This window comes from Lethenteron reissneri, chromosome 11, assembly GCF_015708825.2.
Source record: "Lethenteron reissneri isolate LAM-NWPU_2019-01 chromosome 11, ASM1570882v1, whole genome shotgun sequence".
Lineage (NCBI taxonomy): Eukaryota > Metazoa > Chordata > Hyperoartia > Petromyzontiformes > Petromyzontidae > Lethenteron > Lethenteron reissneri.
Window position 1 is genome coordinate 4,285,661 of NC_083789.1, and position 14,323 is coordinate 4,299,983.

Below are 14,323 nucleotides of genomic sequence, written 5' to 3' on the forward strand. Positions count from 1 at the left end.
CAGTTACCTTTACGCCGCCGCGTTAATGTCGCGCGGAGCATCACGCGGGCCTCTTCCACAGCTAACAACGATCCGCCGGGTCCAGGAGCTCCGCTAAAAGGTAGCCAGACGGCTCCGGCAAATGTAATCTCTTTCGAGCCATGTGTCTCATGCATTTACGTTTGCAGTGGGGAGGGGGGGGGGTGGAGGTTATTTTTTCTTCATCTTTTTATTTTCATTTATCGACGGTGGCTGACCTTGAGAAGCCCCTTATCTGCCACTCTGCATAGTGGAGCAATCCCAGGGAAGTTTCTCTTTCGGAATTTTTGCACTAAGTGATGTCTGCTCTGATCCATAATGGAATTCCTTGTTATCATGCATACCTACGCTTGCTTGTATGTTGAAAAAGAAAATTGCGCAGCACACTTTTTCCTCTGCCCTCTACTTGGTGTTTACAAAGACAAATATCCCCTATATAGCCTTCAAAGACTGTTGGGGCAAGTGCTGTTAGCGAGCAGTGCCTACGAAGGCCGGCACTGTGGCACACGACGGGGTGGGTGGCCAACACCACGCTGGGCCGTCTTTGTCTCCCGAGTGGTGATGTTTATACACCGCACCAGGTACGCATTTGAGGCTGAGTTGACCTCGGGGGACATCTAGAACGCGTTTAAATAACCGTCACTGGTCTTGGCCGTGAGCGGGAACTCGGATCGCCGGATTTGCAGCGCAGCGCGCTAACCGCTACACTACCGCTCCCCACTCGGTATAGAAACACATGAACACTATTTGCGAATTAACGATGCAGCATGCATACACCATCATATTCAGATATTCCCACTCCAATGTTGGATTAAAAACGCGTGATGATGACAATTATGAGGATATGGTCATCCAATTCTTTGGAACAAGGGTTGGTGGACTACGCAAACACAAATCGCGTGTGTGACACACCCAACTTGCACAGCGACAAAGTAGGTGATGGTCGATCGACAAGGTTGTTGGACTATCTCCACGGATATCCCCTCGTAATTGTGGAGATTTATCCAGGCAGTCTGGTTTCCTCCCGCACACAAACGTGCTTGCCAAAGGGAATGAACACATATGCCAAACAGTATCCAAATGAAAACGAGTCTCACTGCGCTTTTGCTGGATGCATTCAAAAGAGAACACTTTTCACGAAATGACCGAATATCAATGCAGCCATGCATCGCAAAGGTGCTGCCGTGCTTGTGTTTCACAACGCATCACCCCTCTCTTTATGCGGAGGCTCTCACGATCAATATCACGATTTATAATTAGTTAATTTTGGCATTGTAGATGGTCAAAGTATAATGTGACTTGATCGGCTACATCGGGTGGTGGAGGGTAAACGTTAAAAACTGACATTATACCTAGACGGTGATCTCGCACCAAAAATAACCAACTACGAATCACTTCATCATGCATGCATGCATGCCAGGCAATACGTCTTTTCACACGTAAAAAATATTCCAGCGTGCGTGACCTAACCTGGCGGGGTTGTGTTTATGTTTATTGTAGTTTTGGACCTTTTCAATATGCATGCCCTGTTGATGTGGTATTCCATACACCGCCACATTTATAGTGGCTATAAACCGTTTACGTTCGGGTTTTCATATAAGCCTCGGTGGAGGTGTCTTTAATACGAGCCCTTGGCCGTGCTACAGCTGACGCTTTTTTCATTCTTTCTGTGAATAAATAAAACATCGTCCCAGCATGTTGTGGGGAATTCCAATTTCAATACTGAGCTGCAGAATAATTCCGGATAAAAATGGTAGAGAAGAGCAAAACATTACGTGTAAAATGCTCTTTTCCGTTTGTTTGTCAAAATCTCAGGGTTGTCAAACTCGAACAAAAAAATGTAGCACATCAACATTTAGATAACGGCCAAAAGTTAGCATTAGCAAATTGGGCAGCGCTCATCGCCACTGGCGATCCTGAGCCAGGATTCGAAATTCCTTCACCCCACGACAGAGGCCACTCTGTTCCGCAGGCAACCTCTGCTGACTTCCGGCAAACTTGCTGCTTGTAGATGATTCAGACGATGCCGGCACGTACAGCCCTACAAAAATCCTCCACGCAACGTCCACCGCTGTTCCCTACTAAGCGGCGGTAATGTCACCACACCACTTGTGTCAGACTAGGTGTACGTTGAGGCCCCAATACAAAGATAAAGATCCCCCGTATAGCCTTAACAGACTGTAGGGGCAAGTGCTGTTAGCGAGCACCTATGAAGGCCGGAAAGGTACACGAGGGGGTGGGTGGCCAGCACCACGCCCGACCGCCTTTGTCTCCCCAGTGGCGATGTTTACACACCGAACCTGGTACTCATTTCAGGCTGAGTCGACCTAGGGGAGGCCCAGGACCGGTTCAGATAATCTTCACTGGGGTTGGCCGTGAGCGGGAATCGAACCCGGGTAGCCAGGTTCATAGCGCAGCGCGCTAACCACTACACTACCGCTCCCCACGCACACACACGCACGTGCCAACAGTAACTAAACGTACCTCGAAAAAGCTAACAAGGCCGCATTATCTCCAACAACGAACATCACTTTGGAGGCTGCTGTGAAGTTACAGCTCCTAAGGTGATGATGGCATGGTTGTTCTTCCCATCTCAAACACTCCGTAAAGGAGGGCGCGCTTCTTTTAGAACGAGGGCACAAAGCAGAGTGGGGGGCGAGCGAATTAGCAAAACACTGAGTGACTCTTGCACGCCGGTCTGCCCCTGCGACGAGTACTTTGGTAGTTTATGGCTTCCAAGGAGGTCTCTTGCCACACTGGCTTTCGCCTCTATTAATTCCAGCAGACATCTATATCACCGCTCGCTTATTGCATTATTTCATTTTTATTAGCACGCTTTATTTTAACCGTCCGTTTACTGCCGCGGGTGAAGCGAGGTCAATCGATGAGCTGGCCTCGGCGCGGCAGCGTCCCCACTTCCCCAAGGGGACGAGTTGCCCGCACGGTCTCCGCCAACGTTGCTAGAATGCGCCAGCTTTTGGCTAATTGATCGCAAGGCGTAATTGTCATTATTATTATAATAATAATTTTTTTACGTTTTTATAACGTGCGATTTTTTTTTAACGTCGTATAAATTTAGCTATGTGCTTCAGTGTTATTATCATTGCCCAAGCAAAACAGAACGTGGTTGGAGCTTGGTTGGCTACGTACATTCAACATACATACCTACATACACACAGCGGTTAGAACGATCAGCTGTCAGTTGAAAAGGGTATAAGTTAAAATCCCAGGCGAGGCTCTCGTCCCTCCAGGGATGATATTTTGATCACCACCTCTTTGAAATTCTCCAGTGCTGGTTCTATGGAGAGAAGGCTCCTCCGCACCTCCGATTAGCGCGGTTGGCTACGTACGGTGCGAAAGAAGTTCAACGTACATACCGCCATAGAAATAAATAAATAAATGGCACGGCTGTCTCAAGACTTTGAAGGAAATGAATGCTGCCCAATTTGTCACTTGAGCAGGGAGACATTTTGACCTTTGACTTCTAAGAAATGTAATTCCCGGCATTAGTGCACAGCGCAACCTCACGAATGGTGCCCAAAAATAGTTTTGAGCAACAGATTTCAATTACACGCAAATATGGATGTTGCGTTATTCTTGAATAACAAACCCCATTGGTATTTATTCCCCCATTATATAACGCAATTAATTTCTTAAGTATTATATTTAAAATACTCCTCGCAACGTTCACTTTGTTTTTTTTTGTAATTTTTCCAGAACAGACTCACTGATGCTAAATACTCTTTTTCAGGAGGGGCCTTCTTTGCCCGATTTCATTTTCGGAAATATTTAGTATCAGTGTAACCATTGCCATTAAGTTCCGCTCAGAATTCTTGGTAGCCTCGTAAATGCGTATATTTCATTAAAGCATGCTAGAAATCCAAACGTCCATTCGTGAACTTATGAAGACGCTTCCGATGAAGCAACCGAATCAGTGAATGAGTAAATAAACAATAGAAACATAACTAACAGTTACTCCGGGATTTATAAAAAAAAACAAATAAAACCGCAACGACAGTGCCCGTGTGAACGCCCACCAGCAATGACACTTTTTAGTCAATCGGTTTTGGCACAGATTTTAAAAAAGAATTCGGACAAAAGTGGCGAAACTATTTTCTTTTCTCGAGGCTCATCTGCCTCGAGGCTTGAGCTCAGGATCACAGGAGGAGGAGGAGGGGAAGGCTACTCCATATCCTGACATCGGCCTCAGTCCACTGAGCCACCCACAGCGACAAGCGCGGCTCATCTGGGTGACAGCCGCGAGAGCCCCTTACACCTGGAGTGGATTCGGTGACGAGAGGCCGGGAAAGACGACCACCAACTGAACGCTTCAAAAAATCGACGACGAGCCGATTGTGAGAGCGAGATGCGTTAGATCCCCGTGAGCGGCTCGGATAAGGGTAAAGCGTAACTGGACAAAAAGCAAAAAAACAAAACCTCTGACTTCTTTCCCACGCTGCGGAATAATTTCGGCACCGCGATTACACCCTGCGACAAAAGAGTGTAAAGCTTTAACAGGTCCAGCGTCTCCCTTTGTGCAATGGCTCCGAGCCATAGGAATGTGGAATTTCCACCGCTCGTTCAGGGCCACCACAACGGAGATAATCACGACTCCACGGTCCTTCGAGCAAGCGAGGCACTTTCATCTCTCATTTTAACGGGTGGCTAGCATTCGTGTTGTGAACCTGGTTGCCTGAGTTTGATTCCTAGCCAGGTCTAACGTCGATGACGAGTAATATCTGAACTGGTCCTGACCAGCCTGGTGAAGTATTGTCAAGCATCCTCCATGACTGACATGGTTTGGATAGACCTTCACCCATCGGCGAATACTCAAAGGTCTGTAAAGCATTAACATATTCAGCGAGAAAGATAACACCAAAAGCGTGAAACGGCACGAATCATAAAATATACACATCTGAAAAGGAAACAATATAAGGTCAAAATAATAAAATAAAAAATTGAGAATAGGTGGTGTAACTGCCCGGGGAGGGATTGGTGTCTCTAACTGCTCTGTGAATGGCCGTGGTTGTCTTGCATCATGTGTAATTACGCCGGGCCAATGTAGTGTGTCCATCCGGCTTGTATGGAAAGCGACGCTCCATTGTCCCCACGGCTACCCTTCGCCATCCCTCAGAGTAATTGGGCACCCACGATCTCTTAAACGCTCCCCGACTCTTGCGGCCATTGAGAGCCAAATGCCCACGGGCTCAGGGAGTCAACCGTGTGGTGCGCAATTACGATGGGAAACCGGACGGCAGAGCCGCTGCCTCGAAACATCCAAAGGCCGAATTGTGTCCAGATGAGATGCATTCTTTAGACGTATTCTTTTTTTTTACGCACGCCTTTATCTCTAACACGGGCGATTTTTTTTTTACATGCGCTCGTGAGAACAGGTGTCCAAGCCTCTGAGTTTAACAGATGGCTCCCGTCGAAATATAACGTTGACATTCGTGCATGATTTGGGACAGTAGAGGGTGCATTAAAAGAGAGGCAACTACGAGAAATCACCTCTGCAGTGATATCCCGTAATATACTGCGACAGGCCATAAACTCACGTGACCAATTGTAGGTGAGGCTTTATGGAGCTCATCATCCCTTTTTGATGATGAAAAAATTGTTCACTTCTCTTCGCATGGAAGTTGACGTTTGCCGTCTTATGCAAGGGGACTTGCCCCTGCGATGAAAATGTGACGGTTCAACCAGTGGGCTCTGTCCCACCGATGGACATGAACACAGCAACGGTCTTGTTTGTGCAGGAAGCCACTTATCTGTGAGTTGTAGTGCTCCACTCTAATTGACATGGCTTTTGTGACTCTACTTTATACCGTTTTATAACGTCAGACAATGATCGTCACAACTGATTTCATTGCACTTGCGAGTTTGAATTCTACGCATACGACTTCTAAATCTGGCAGACTTATTTTTTCATTTCATAATCCACTGAAGCAAAACTGAAACTCTTTACATTCCACCGTACGTTGTTGACTTGCAAATTTTGCGATCCCAAATAATGTTTTTCGTATTTTACATTCAAACTATGAATTGTGCACGCATTTTTGAACAAGAGGTGTTTTTAAAAGTCTACAGCGCCAGAAGAAAAACTAAAAATGTTAATAACCATATCGGTACCGAGGCTCCCACAAGGCCTTGCGGGAGGGCGTGTGGCACAGTTTGGTGCCAGCCATCGTAGAGTGCTGTGGGGTCGCGACGGTTCTCTGCGGTGAATAACAATGTCTTTAAAAACAGCGGCGCTACACCTCCCTGAATAAAATGTACGCTGAGCCGCTTGTGCTTTCCGAGATTCAGCGGTGACCCTACAACTTGCAGTCGTCTCGGAACGGGAAGGGGTTAAGTGACATACCAAATTTAACGTGATGTTTTTTTTCTGTGCAGTTATTTAGGATTGGGCTGAAAGCATACACTTGCTATACTTGAGAACCAGTTTAATTCACCAGTCGTTACCAGAATTCAAACCCAGGTTATGTCCTGATATGGAATTTGCTGTCTGGGCCAGCAGCCTACATCTGAGTCTAGATTTGTTTGTCAAGTAAAATATCTAATTTTGGTTTTCAAATCTCACACTACAGGCAGTGCATTTGTGAGCATTATCCACATTCCAATGGGAATGCATTCAGTCATCCGTGCAAAGGCCACAGTTTAATATCCCATCTAGGTCACTGCATGCCAATGTAATGCCAATAAAGCATGAGCATCTTGTCCTGCCAGTGACAAAGCTTCTTTAGGAACTGAATTCAATTCCCGATTCAAACTCAAAAGAAGGTGAAGAAGCTCCCAGGCCTTGGCACGAAATGTTGCACATAATGTCGAACAACACGCTGTGCAACGTGAAGTAACACATCGGAAAGCCAACACAGCAACAAACATCGCAAAACATGCGCAAGTACACAATATATTTGCGGCATTGCGTTGACGCTGCATTGATGTACGGCACTCAGGTCAAATTGAGCACTTGCGAGGGCACCGCAAGCGATGAAAGTGAGTTTTAATCATCATTTTAAAATAAAGAACAAAACATAAACCACGTGCTCTAAATGATTTGCTAAAAACCTGATCAAACTCAGGACTCTGCTTCACTCTACTTGGGAAATGTCAAATATGTAAATTTCACAAATGGAAATGTCACATATGGAAATGTCACATATGGAAATTATGATTTTCATGGTCATGCACCGTTCGAACTCACCCCTGCCACAAACAAGAGGAATTCCCAACACTAGCTCAGTGCCCATCAATGGTGATGATCACTGCCTCGCACTCATGCAGGTGCGAGGATGCTTTGACGAGGCTCCTGCATTCATCATACGCTATTTTTTTTTTTAGGAATTAACCAAGAGCCTATTCACGCGTATTACCCGTGGCGTTGATGACGGGCCAATCTGCCTCTGGCTATCTAGCTTGATATATGAAGAGCAGACATGCTTCTGTGATTTTGACTACAAATTCCACAACACTGCTTCATCATCAACATGGTGTGTTCTGGATACCAGTGCTTTATGTTATCTCATCTCCACTCGTGGCCCCGAACCATTTGATAGAAATTCCACATTTCTGTGACGGGGGCCAATTTCCCCACAGGATTCCAAAGGTTAATGTCCTCCCACAAAGCAGTATAAATTTCATGAACCCTGGCTGAATTAACCTCGTAATCTCTCAATGTGCGGGTCAGGTGCTCTCACCACATTGCCAGCAAGCTTGTAATGGTTGCATGGTCGGTCGGAGATGGAACTTATTTAGCAAAGTCAGGGCACATCAGTGTGTTTAGAAGACTTACTATAATGCTGGCTTTGGCCTAATAAAATAATGAAACGGTTGGTTCTCTCCCTCACATTTCTCCTTCACTGTCTCTCATTTGGCCGCTTTATAAACACACCTTGATGAATCACCAACACGTCTCATTATCATTATCGCAAATGCCTGGTCTTATCTTTAAAAATGGAAAATCAAGTGGACAGACTGTACTTGGGGCTGCCTCTCTACGTCTACAAGCGGTGTCTCCGACGTTTAATAGCCACTTACTATCGTGCCACAAAGCTAACGCTTGTTTCTGTTATATCTTTGCAGCTGTTTTTTGGGGATGATCGCTTAAAGGGATTTGTCAAAACCCTGCAATAATAACGCGCCTAAATCTGGCTTATTGCCGGTTGAAATTGCGTGCCAAATGCAATAAGCAAATGCAATGATAAGTCCCTCATCGGGGGAGTGCTATCATGAGTGAAAAATTACCCCATGCAGTACTGATATCCTCTTCATAATAATAATAATATTGTCAATTTGCACAGTATCTCCAGACGCTGCCATGGTGCACACGGTTATCACAGGGCATGCAATGCAGAGGTCGCTGACCCGATCCACCGGTGTTGCATTTGAAACGGCCGGCAGGTATAAACGAGTAGATCGCATATTCTTAGGTTTTTTTCGGTAAAGTCACGTAGGTAAAAACATTAACAAGTAAAATAAAATAAAAATCACGACGTTTCAGAGGCAACACAAGCCTCCGTCTTCAGGTGGTACCGTCAAAGCCACGACGGCTGTATCAAGTAAATGAGAGATTGTAGGAGCTACCACTCCGTTTATATGTAGCACTGAAATAGTGCAAAGAATGTGTTTTATCATCATCGTAGGTGCTCATTTCACGTTTCGTCATTTGTTTCCACTTTTCCCCGTCCGGTGCCAATATGCTCAAGTAGTGGCCACATCTTCCTGGCACCAGCCTCTTGTGCCATTCTCTGTTAAGGTCATCTTCTCATACGGAGTATTTATATACCAATGCTGCCCACAACAATGTGGATACAAAAGGTAAAGGAACAGGTGAGGAAGGTACTCTTTGTTTTTTTTCGGTAAAATCACGTAGGTTAAAAGAAAACAAATGAATTCAATCACGACGTTTCGGAGGCAACACAAGCTTCCGTCTTCAATTTATTTATTTTCTTTTAACCTACGTGACTTTACCGAAAAAAACAAAGAGTATGAATCCTTGCAGTCACGAAAGCTTCAAATCTAGAGGTAAGGAAGAGGTAAATGTCACGATCTGGGTTCATGGTGGAACAAAGCCGGGGCAGGAGCCAGGGCTAAGTGGCAAGCGCAGAAAAAGGGAAGGCGGCCTCTGACAAATGGTCAGCGCCACAGTTACAAACACAGTGCTAATTATTACAGTCAATCACCATTTACATGCAGTCCTTGCTTCTTTATTAATATAACCGCGAGAGCTGCCATTATTATGTTATGATTGAACTTGTTGAAATACACACACACGCACGCTGCTCCATGCGGAAAAATACCCATTTGAAAGCAGTGGGGTTTTGTTTTTCAGTGATTTTTTTTATGGAAAAGACCACGTTCTACTTGATACGCTGAAGTCTGTCCATTCCAAATCACGTAAAGCATGGGTCCTATCCTGCAGAGTCTCAAGTGAAAAGTATTCGCTGGAGTGACTTGCCCCCAATAGCCATGGATATCGATACATCAAAAACAAAACTAGGACATTGTGAGGGCCATTGCAACGTTTACATTTTACGTCGATGCCTAAATGATGGAGCATGGATTAATTAATTGTCCGGTACTCTTCCTCCACTTATATTGCCATCATCATCAGCCGTGAGCAATCCACTGCTGAATGAAGAGCTCCATGAGCCGTCACTGTCTCTCACGGTCCCACAATCTAAGCATCTACACCCTACACACGAGCTGATTTCATCGCTCCATCTCCTCGGTTGGTGCCTTCTCGGCCGCGTTTAGATTATTCAGATTATTTGGCTGCTATAAATGTGCACACGATAAGCCACTTTGTTGAGCTATCATTTGTGGCCAGGTCACTTCTGAAAAAAGAAGCTAATAACTCAGTGGGCTTTACCTGGTAAAATAAAAATAAAATTGTTTAGTTTCGTGGTTTGCTTACCTTTCCTATACATTGCACCCCTATCGTGTTTTTGCATTCTTTGTTATTGCAACTTTCTGACCTACCCCTATTGGAACCTCTGTGAAAAAGAGCTTCATAGCTCATCGGATTCCTCCAGTATAAATACAAATTCAGATTCTGGCGATAAAAATGTAAAGCCCTTTATAAATCTACTGCTGGATGAAGCCCTCCCTATGCCTTCCCATCGTGGCAAGTTTTTTGACCGTACTTCTCCCCCCCCGTTTCATGCCTGACATGGCATGTGTAAGGCCTTCACTCATTCAGTAGTGGACTGACATGGAGATGTAAATTATGATCATCTTCACCATTACGAGTGCATTAAACAATGCACGTGCACCAATGTTCATCCGGTGTTAAAACAAGAAAATAATAATTATAATAATAATACTCAAGACTTAAATATGGGCCCCACATTGTGTCTGCCTCTGTGTGGATCACAATTTGTGATTGAATAAGACTGTTTATTGCGAGGCATGGCACAGCACTAATTGCAGCAATTATGAAGCACTACACACTTGCACTTAAGCCTCTGGTAATTTTTGACGTTTTTAAAAAACGGGGCCAGCTTTTAATAATGAAAAGCCAGAGCCCACAAAAGGGGATTTCGTCTTGGAGTATACATGTTTAACAATTTCCATAATTACGTCCGCCGTCTCGATTGAATTAATAAAAAGACATAAAAGAATACAAATGCTGATTGGGTATAATTATTTCTAATTTCCTCTGAAAAATAGTTTCGGCACCGCCGCCACCCTCCAGCCTTTTAGTGAAATTGATAACCGGGTTTTCGCTTTGCCCCGCAAAAGGCAGTAATGGTCGCGGTTGAATATATGCACGAGGGTTTAGTTCAAACGTATTGCCGTTTTGCAGGGGCGGCAATGGAAATGGCAATAAATGCGCGCACGAAAAGCCAAAAAACGGTCCTGAGCAACGTATTTATTCACTCGAAAATACATCGCCAGAACAAATGGTTACTTTGCAGCGGTGCCATTAGCACGGGCACCGCCTGCAAGAAAGACGAATGTTTAGACGCACGCAGACTCTATTATGTCCGATTATTTCACAGCCACTTACACTCGACACGTAAATACATGTGTAGGAGTCAGATATGCAAGTTAATACGGCAATGCAAGGTAGATAAATGACTTTGATAGTTATTTATTTTGCTTCACAATATAGGCTTTGTTAAATAATATAATCAGCTGCTGTTATCGGGTTTGTGGGTGGTCTACAATTTTATTAATATATATAAACGATGCCTTAATAGAAATATAGGTTTGAATGACGGTACATGGAAATTTAGATTCGTGTAGGCACTGATTTAAATCGTTCAAGAGCACTTTGGCAGAGCGCTTAGCTCACAATCTCGATTTAAAATCTCTGTTGGGGGTCAAATCAGCCCTATTATCCATCCAGGGTCCATAAAATAGGTACTCCTGCTGAATGGTAATTCAACAGTGGTTTTCCTATACATAGATTAGCCTCGACATAATAACGGGAAATTTCCACCACTGACTCAGGACAGTCAGTGGTGATGAGCATCTACCACGCGCGGATGCGTGTTTGGAGAAACTGCATTATTTGACTTTACGACATAAATATTTGCAGCATTAAGTTTAAAATCACGCGGGCAGATTGTTAAATGTTTGTCGCTGCGCCATGAATATGAAACGATCACATAAACGATTATGATGAGTATAAGTGCCACGGTTATAATTAACTAGTAATGTTTAAGTTATTATTTTTTTTTACAACAAAGGAATAGCTTTGCTGCAAATCAGTGAAATAGCATTCATCAAAGGGAAAACAAAACACATGGCTTATGAATATTCCGTGCAAATGTAGATATTTTAACTGGCTTCTGCTCTTGACCATAAACTCCCGAGCACAGAGGCAACATCTAAGGGCACAATGCTGCCCACCCACATTCTTGAGCAGATTACACGGAATGTGCAAGCCCCATTGAGCTGTGCACAGATGCAAGCAAGCCCCAAGTTGAATTTCACCACCACCACCAACAACAACACTTATGTTCGGCCAGTGTTTAACAACGAGCCCGTCTGCGGCTGCTATGTAAAATATCTATTATTTATAATAAAAAAACTATAAAAAAAAGTTTCAGCTCTTTAATTCTAGGTTTGAAGCTTTCGTGACTGCAAGGATTCATACTCTTAGGTTTTTTTTTTCGGTAAAGTCACGTAGGTAAAAAATAAAATTAAAAGTTAATAAAAGTAATAATGGAAATAAAATAAAATAATAAATCACGACGTTTCGGAGGCAACACAAGTCTCCGTGTTGCCTCTGAAACGTCGTGATTTATTATTTTATTTCCATTATTACTTTTATTAACTTTCAATTTTATTTTTTACCGACGTGACTTTACCGAGAGAGAGGAAAAAAAAAACCTCAGAGTATTTCAGCTCTTTCTCAATCCACTGCTGGATGAAAGGCCTCCACGAGCCAGAGGTTGTATATTTCATTGCGCTGGTCAGTGTGGGTTGGCCTGAAGGGCGAGCCCAAGACCGGTTCAGATATCACTCGTCACTGATATCAGTGACATGCATTCGCTCACCACTGAGCCACTGCTGCACTCCATCTGTTATATATATGTCTTTCTGATAGTTTTATCCACTTAGAAATTGAATCGCATAATACAATAACCTGTATACGTGTGTGTGTGTGTGTGCATTAGGGGCATAAAGATACAAGCGAGCATTACTGAGAAATGGGATGAGAAGGTGGTAGGTGTAAGGCATATCCTAAGAGGGACATGGCTGGAGATGATACGAAGATAATCCAACGGTGAAAAAAGGGAAGGGAGGAAGGGGAAGAGGCAAGAGAAGGATCGGTTGGTGAGACTTTGTGAGAAGTTGGGCAGTGCTCTCTGTGAAAGATGCTGAAGTGTGGAAATCGTCCGGGACTCCTCAGATGAATCGTCTCTTACAAATGTAAATTGTTATTATAAGTACTCTTAGGTTTTTTCGGTGAAGTCACATAGGTAAAAAATAAAAATAATAATAGAAATAAAATAATAATAAACGAAAATAAATCAATTAAATTGAGCTGTGACGGTCCCACCTGAAGACGGCGACTTGTGTTGCCTCCGAAACGTTGTGATTTAATTGATATATTTCCATTTATTATTATTTTATTTCTATAATTATTGTTATTTTTTACCTACGTGACTTTACCGCAAAAACCTAAGAGTATGAATCCTTGCAGTCACGAAGGCTTCAAATCCAGAATGTTATTCTAAGTGTTTATGGAGAAGAACTCTCGGCTAGACAGATGCTCACATCCAACAGCAGGACGACAAAGGGATAGAATCAATTCTTGCGCACACATGCTGGGTCAACTGGTGCATCACAGGCTCACAAGGGATGGCAATGGCTCGGTTCGACCATCGAGCAGCGGATCGATCATGGCTCATTAACGACGACGAGTCACCGACGTAAACAAAGCAAACGCGCGTGCCAATTTCCACACCCGAACGAAAACCGCTAAACGAACGAACCACAACAACAACTTGGCGGGCATGCGGGCGGGCGGGCTCACCTCGCGAAAAACGACGCGGCGATGGAGCCGCTCCCCAGGTGCAGGGCAGCGCCACTGGGAGGCAGGGAGGGGCAGCGGGAGGAGAGGGCGGCGGCGGTGGTGGCGTCGCTCGCCCCCGCGCACGGCCTCTGCTCGGGGTCCGCTTGGGTGCCCTCGGCTCGCTGCTGCGACCGTGGTCCCTCGCGACGGCCCTCCGCTACGAGCGACGACACCTGCGACGACGAGGGCACGCGGGGGGGCGGGGGGGGCTTTTACGCGAGGCTCAAGGGGGAAAGGTCTCTCTCTCTCTTTCGGCGTCTGGAGCCTTTTAGGATGTTTCTCCATCAGAGTCTTCATTTCGACTGCGGGAGGAATCCGATGAGCAAGGAAGCTCTTTTTGCGCAGGTGTCCAGTTTTGGGCTGGGGTCAGCGAGTTACAACACCAACATGATTGCCAACACTCAAATATATCTTCTTGGTTCTTTCGGTAAAGTCACGTAGAAGGGAAGTAATACAATAATAAAAATAAAACATAATAAAATAATTCTCATTATTATGTTTTAGTTTTATTATTTTATTACTTCCCTTCTACGTGACTTTACCGAAAGAACCAAGAAGATGAATCCCTGCAGTCACGAAAGCTTTAAATCGAAACTCAAATATATGTTGAAAAAAATTGCACTGGCCACTTTGATTTTGGGAGTGAATATAAACAGACTGTCAAATATGGATTTTAAATGGATGTTTTTTTAAATATATATAGCTTATTCTCTGAGGAATCAAATTTAGCCAGATTGCTGGGCTTGTATACCACGATATTATTGCTGATGTCGC

The 14,323-nt window shown here is 44.3% G+C and overlaps 1 protein-coding gene across 1 annotated transcript in view; it reads right to left on the reverse strand.

The window, feature by feature from the left end:
- Nucleotides 1-14,323, reverse strand: part of LOC133341307 (kinesin-like protein KIF26B) — a 119,045-nt gene that overhangs the window by 64,086 nt on the left and 40,636 nt on the right. Inside the window, 1 exon segment of the mRNA XM_061549827.1 lies at nt 13,511-13,722. Coding sequence (XP_061405811.1) covers nt 13,511-13,722 — 212 coding nt within the window.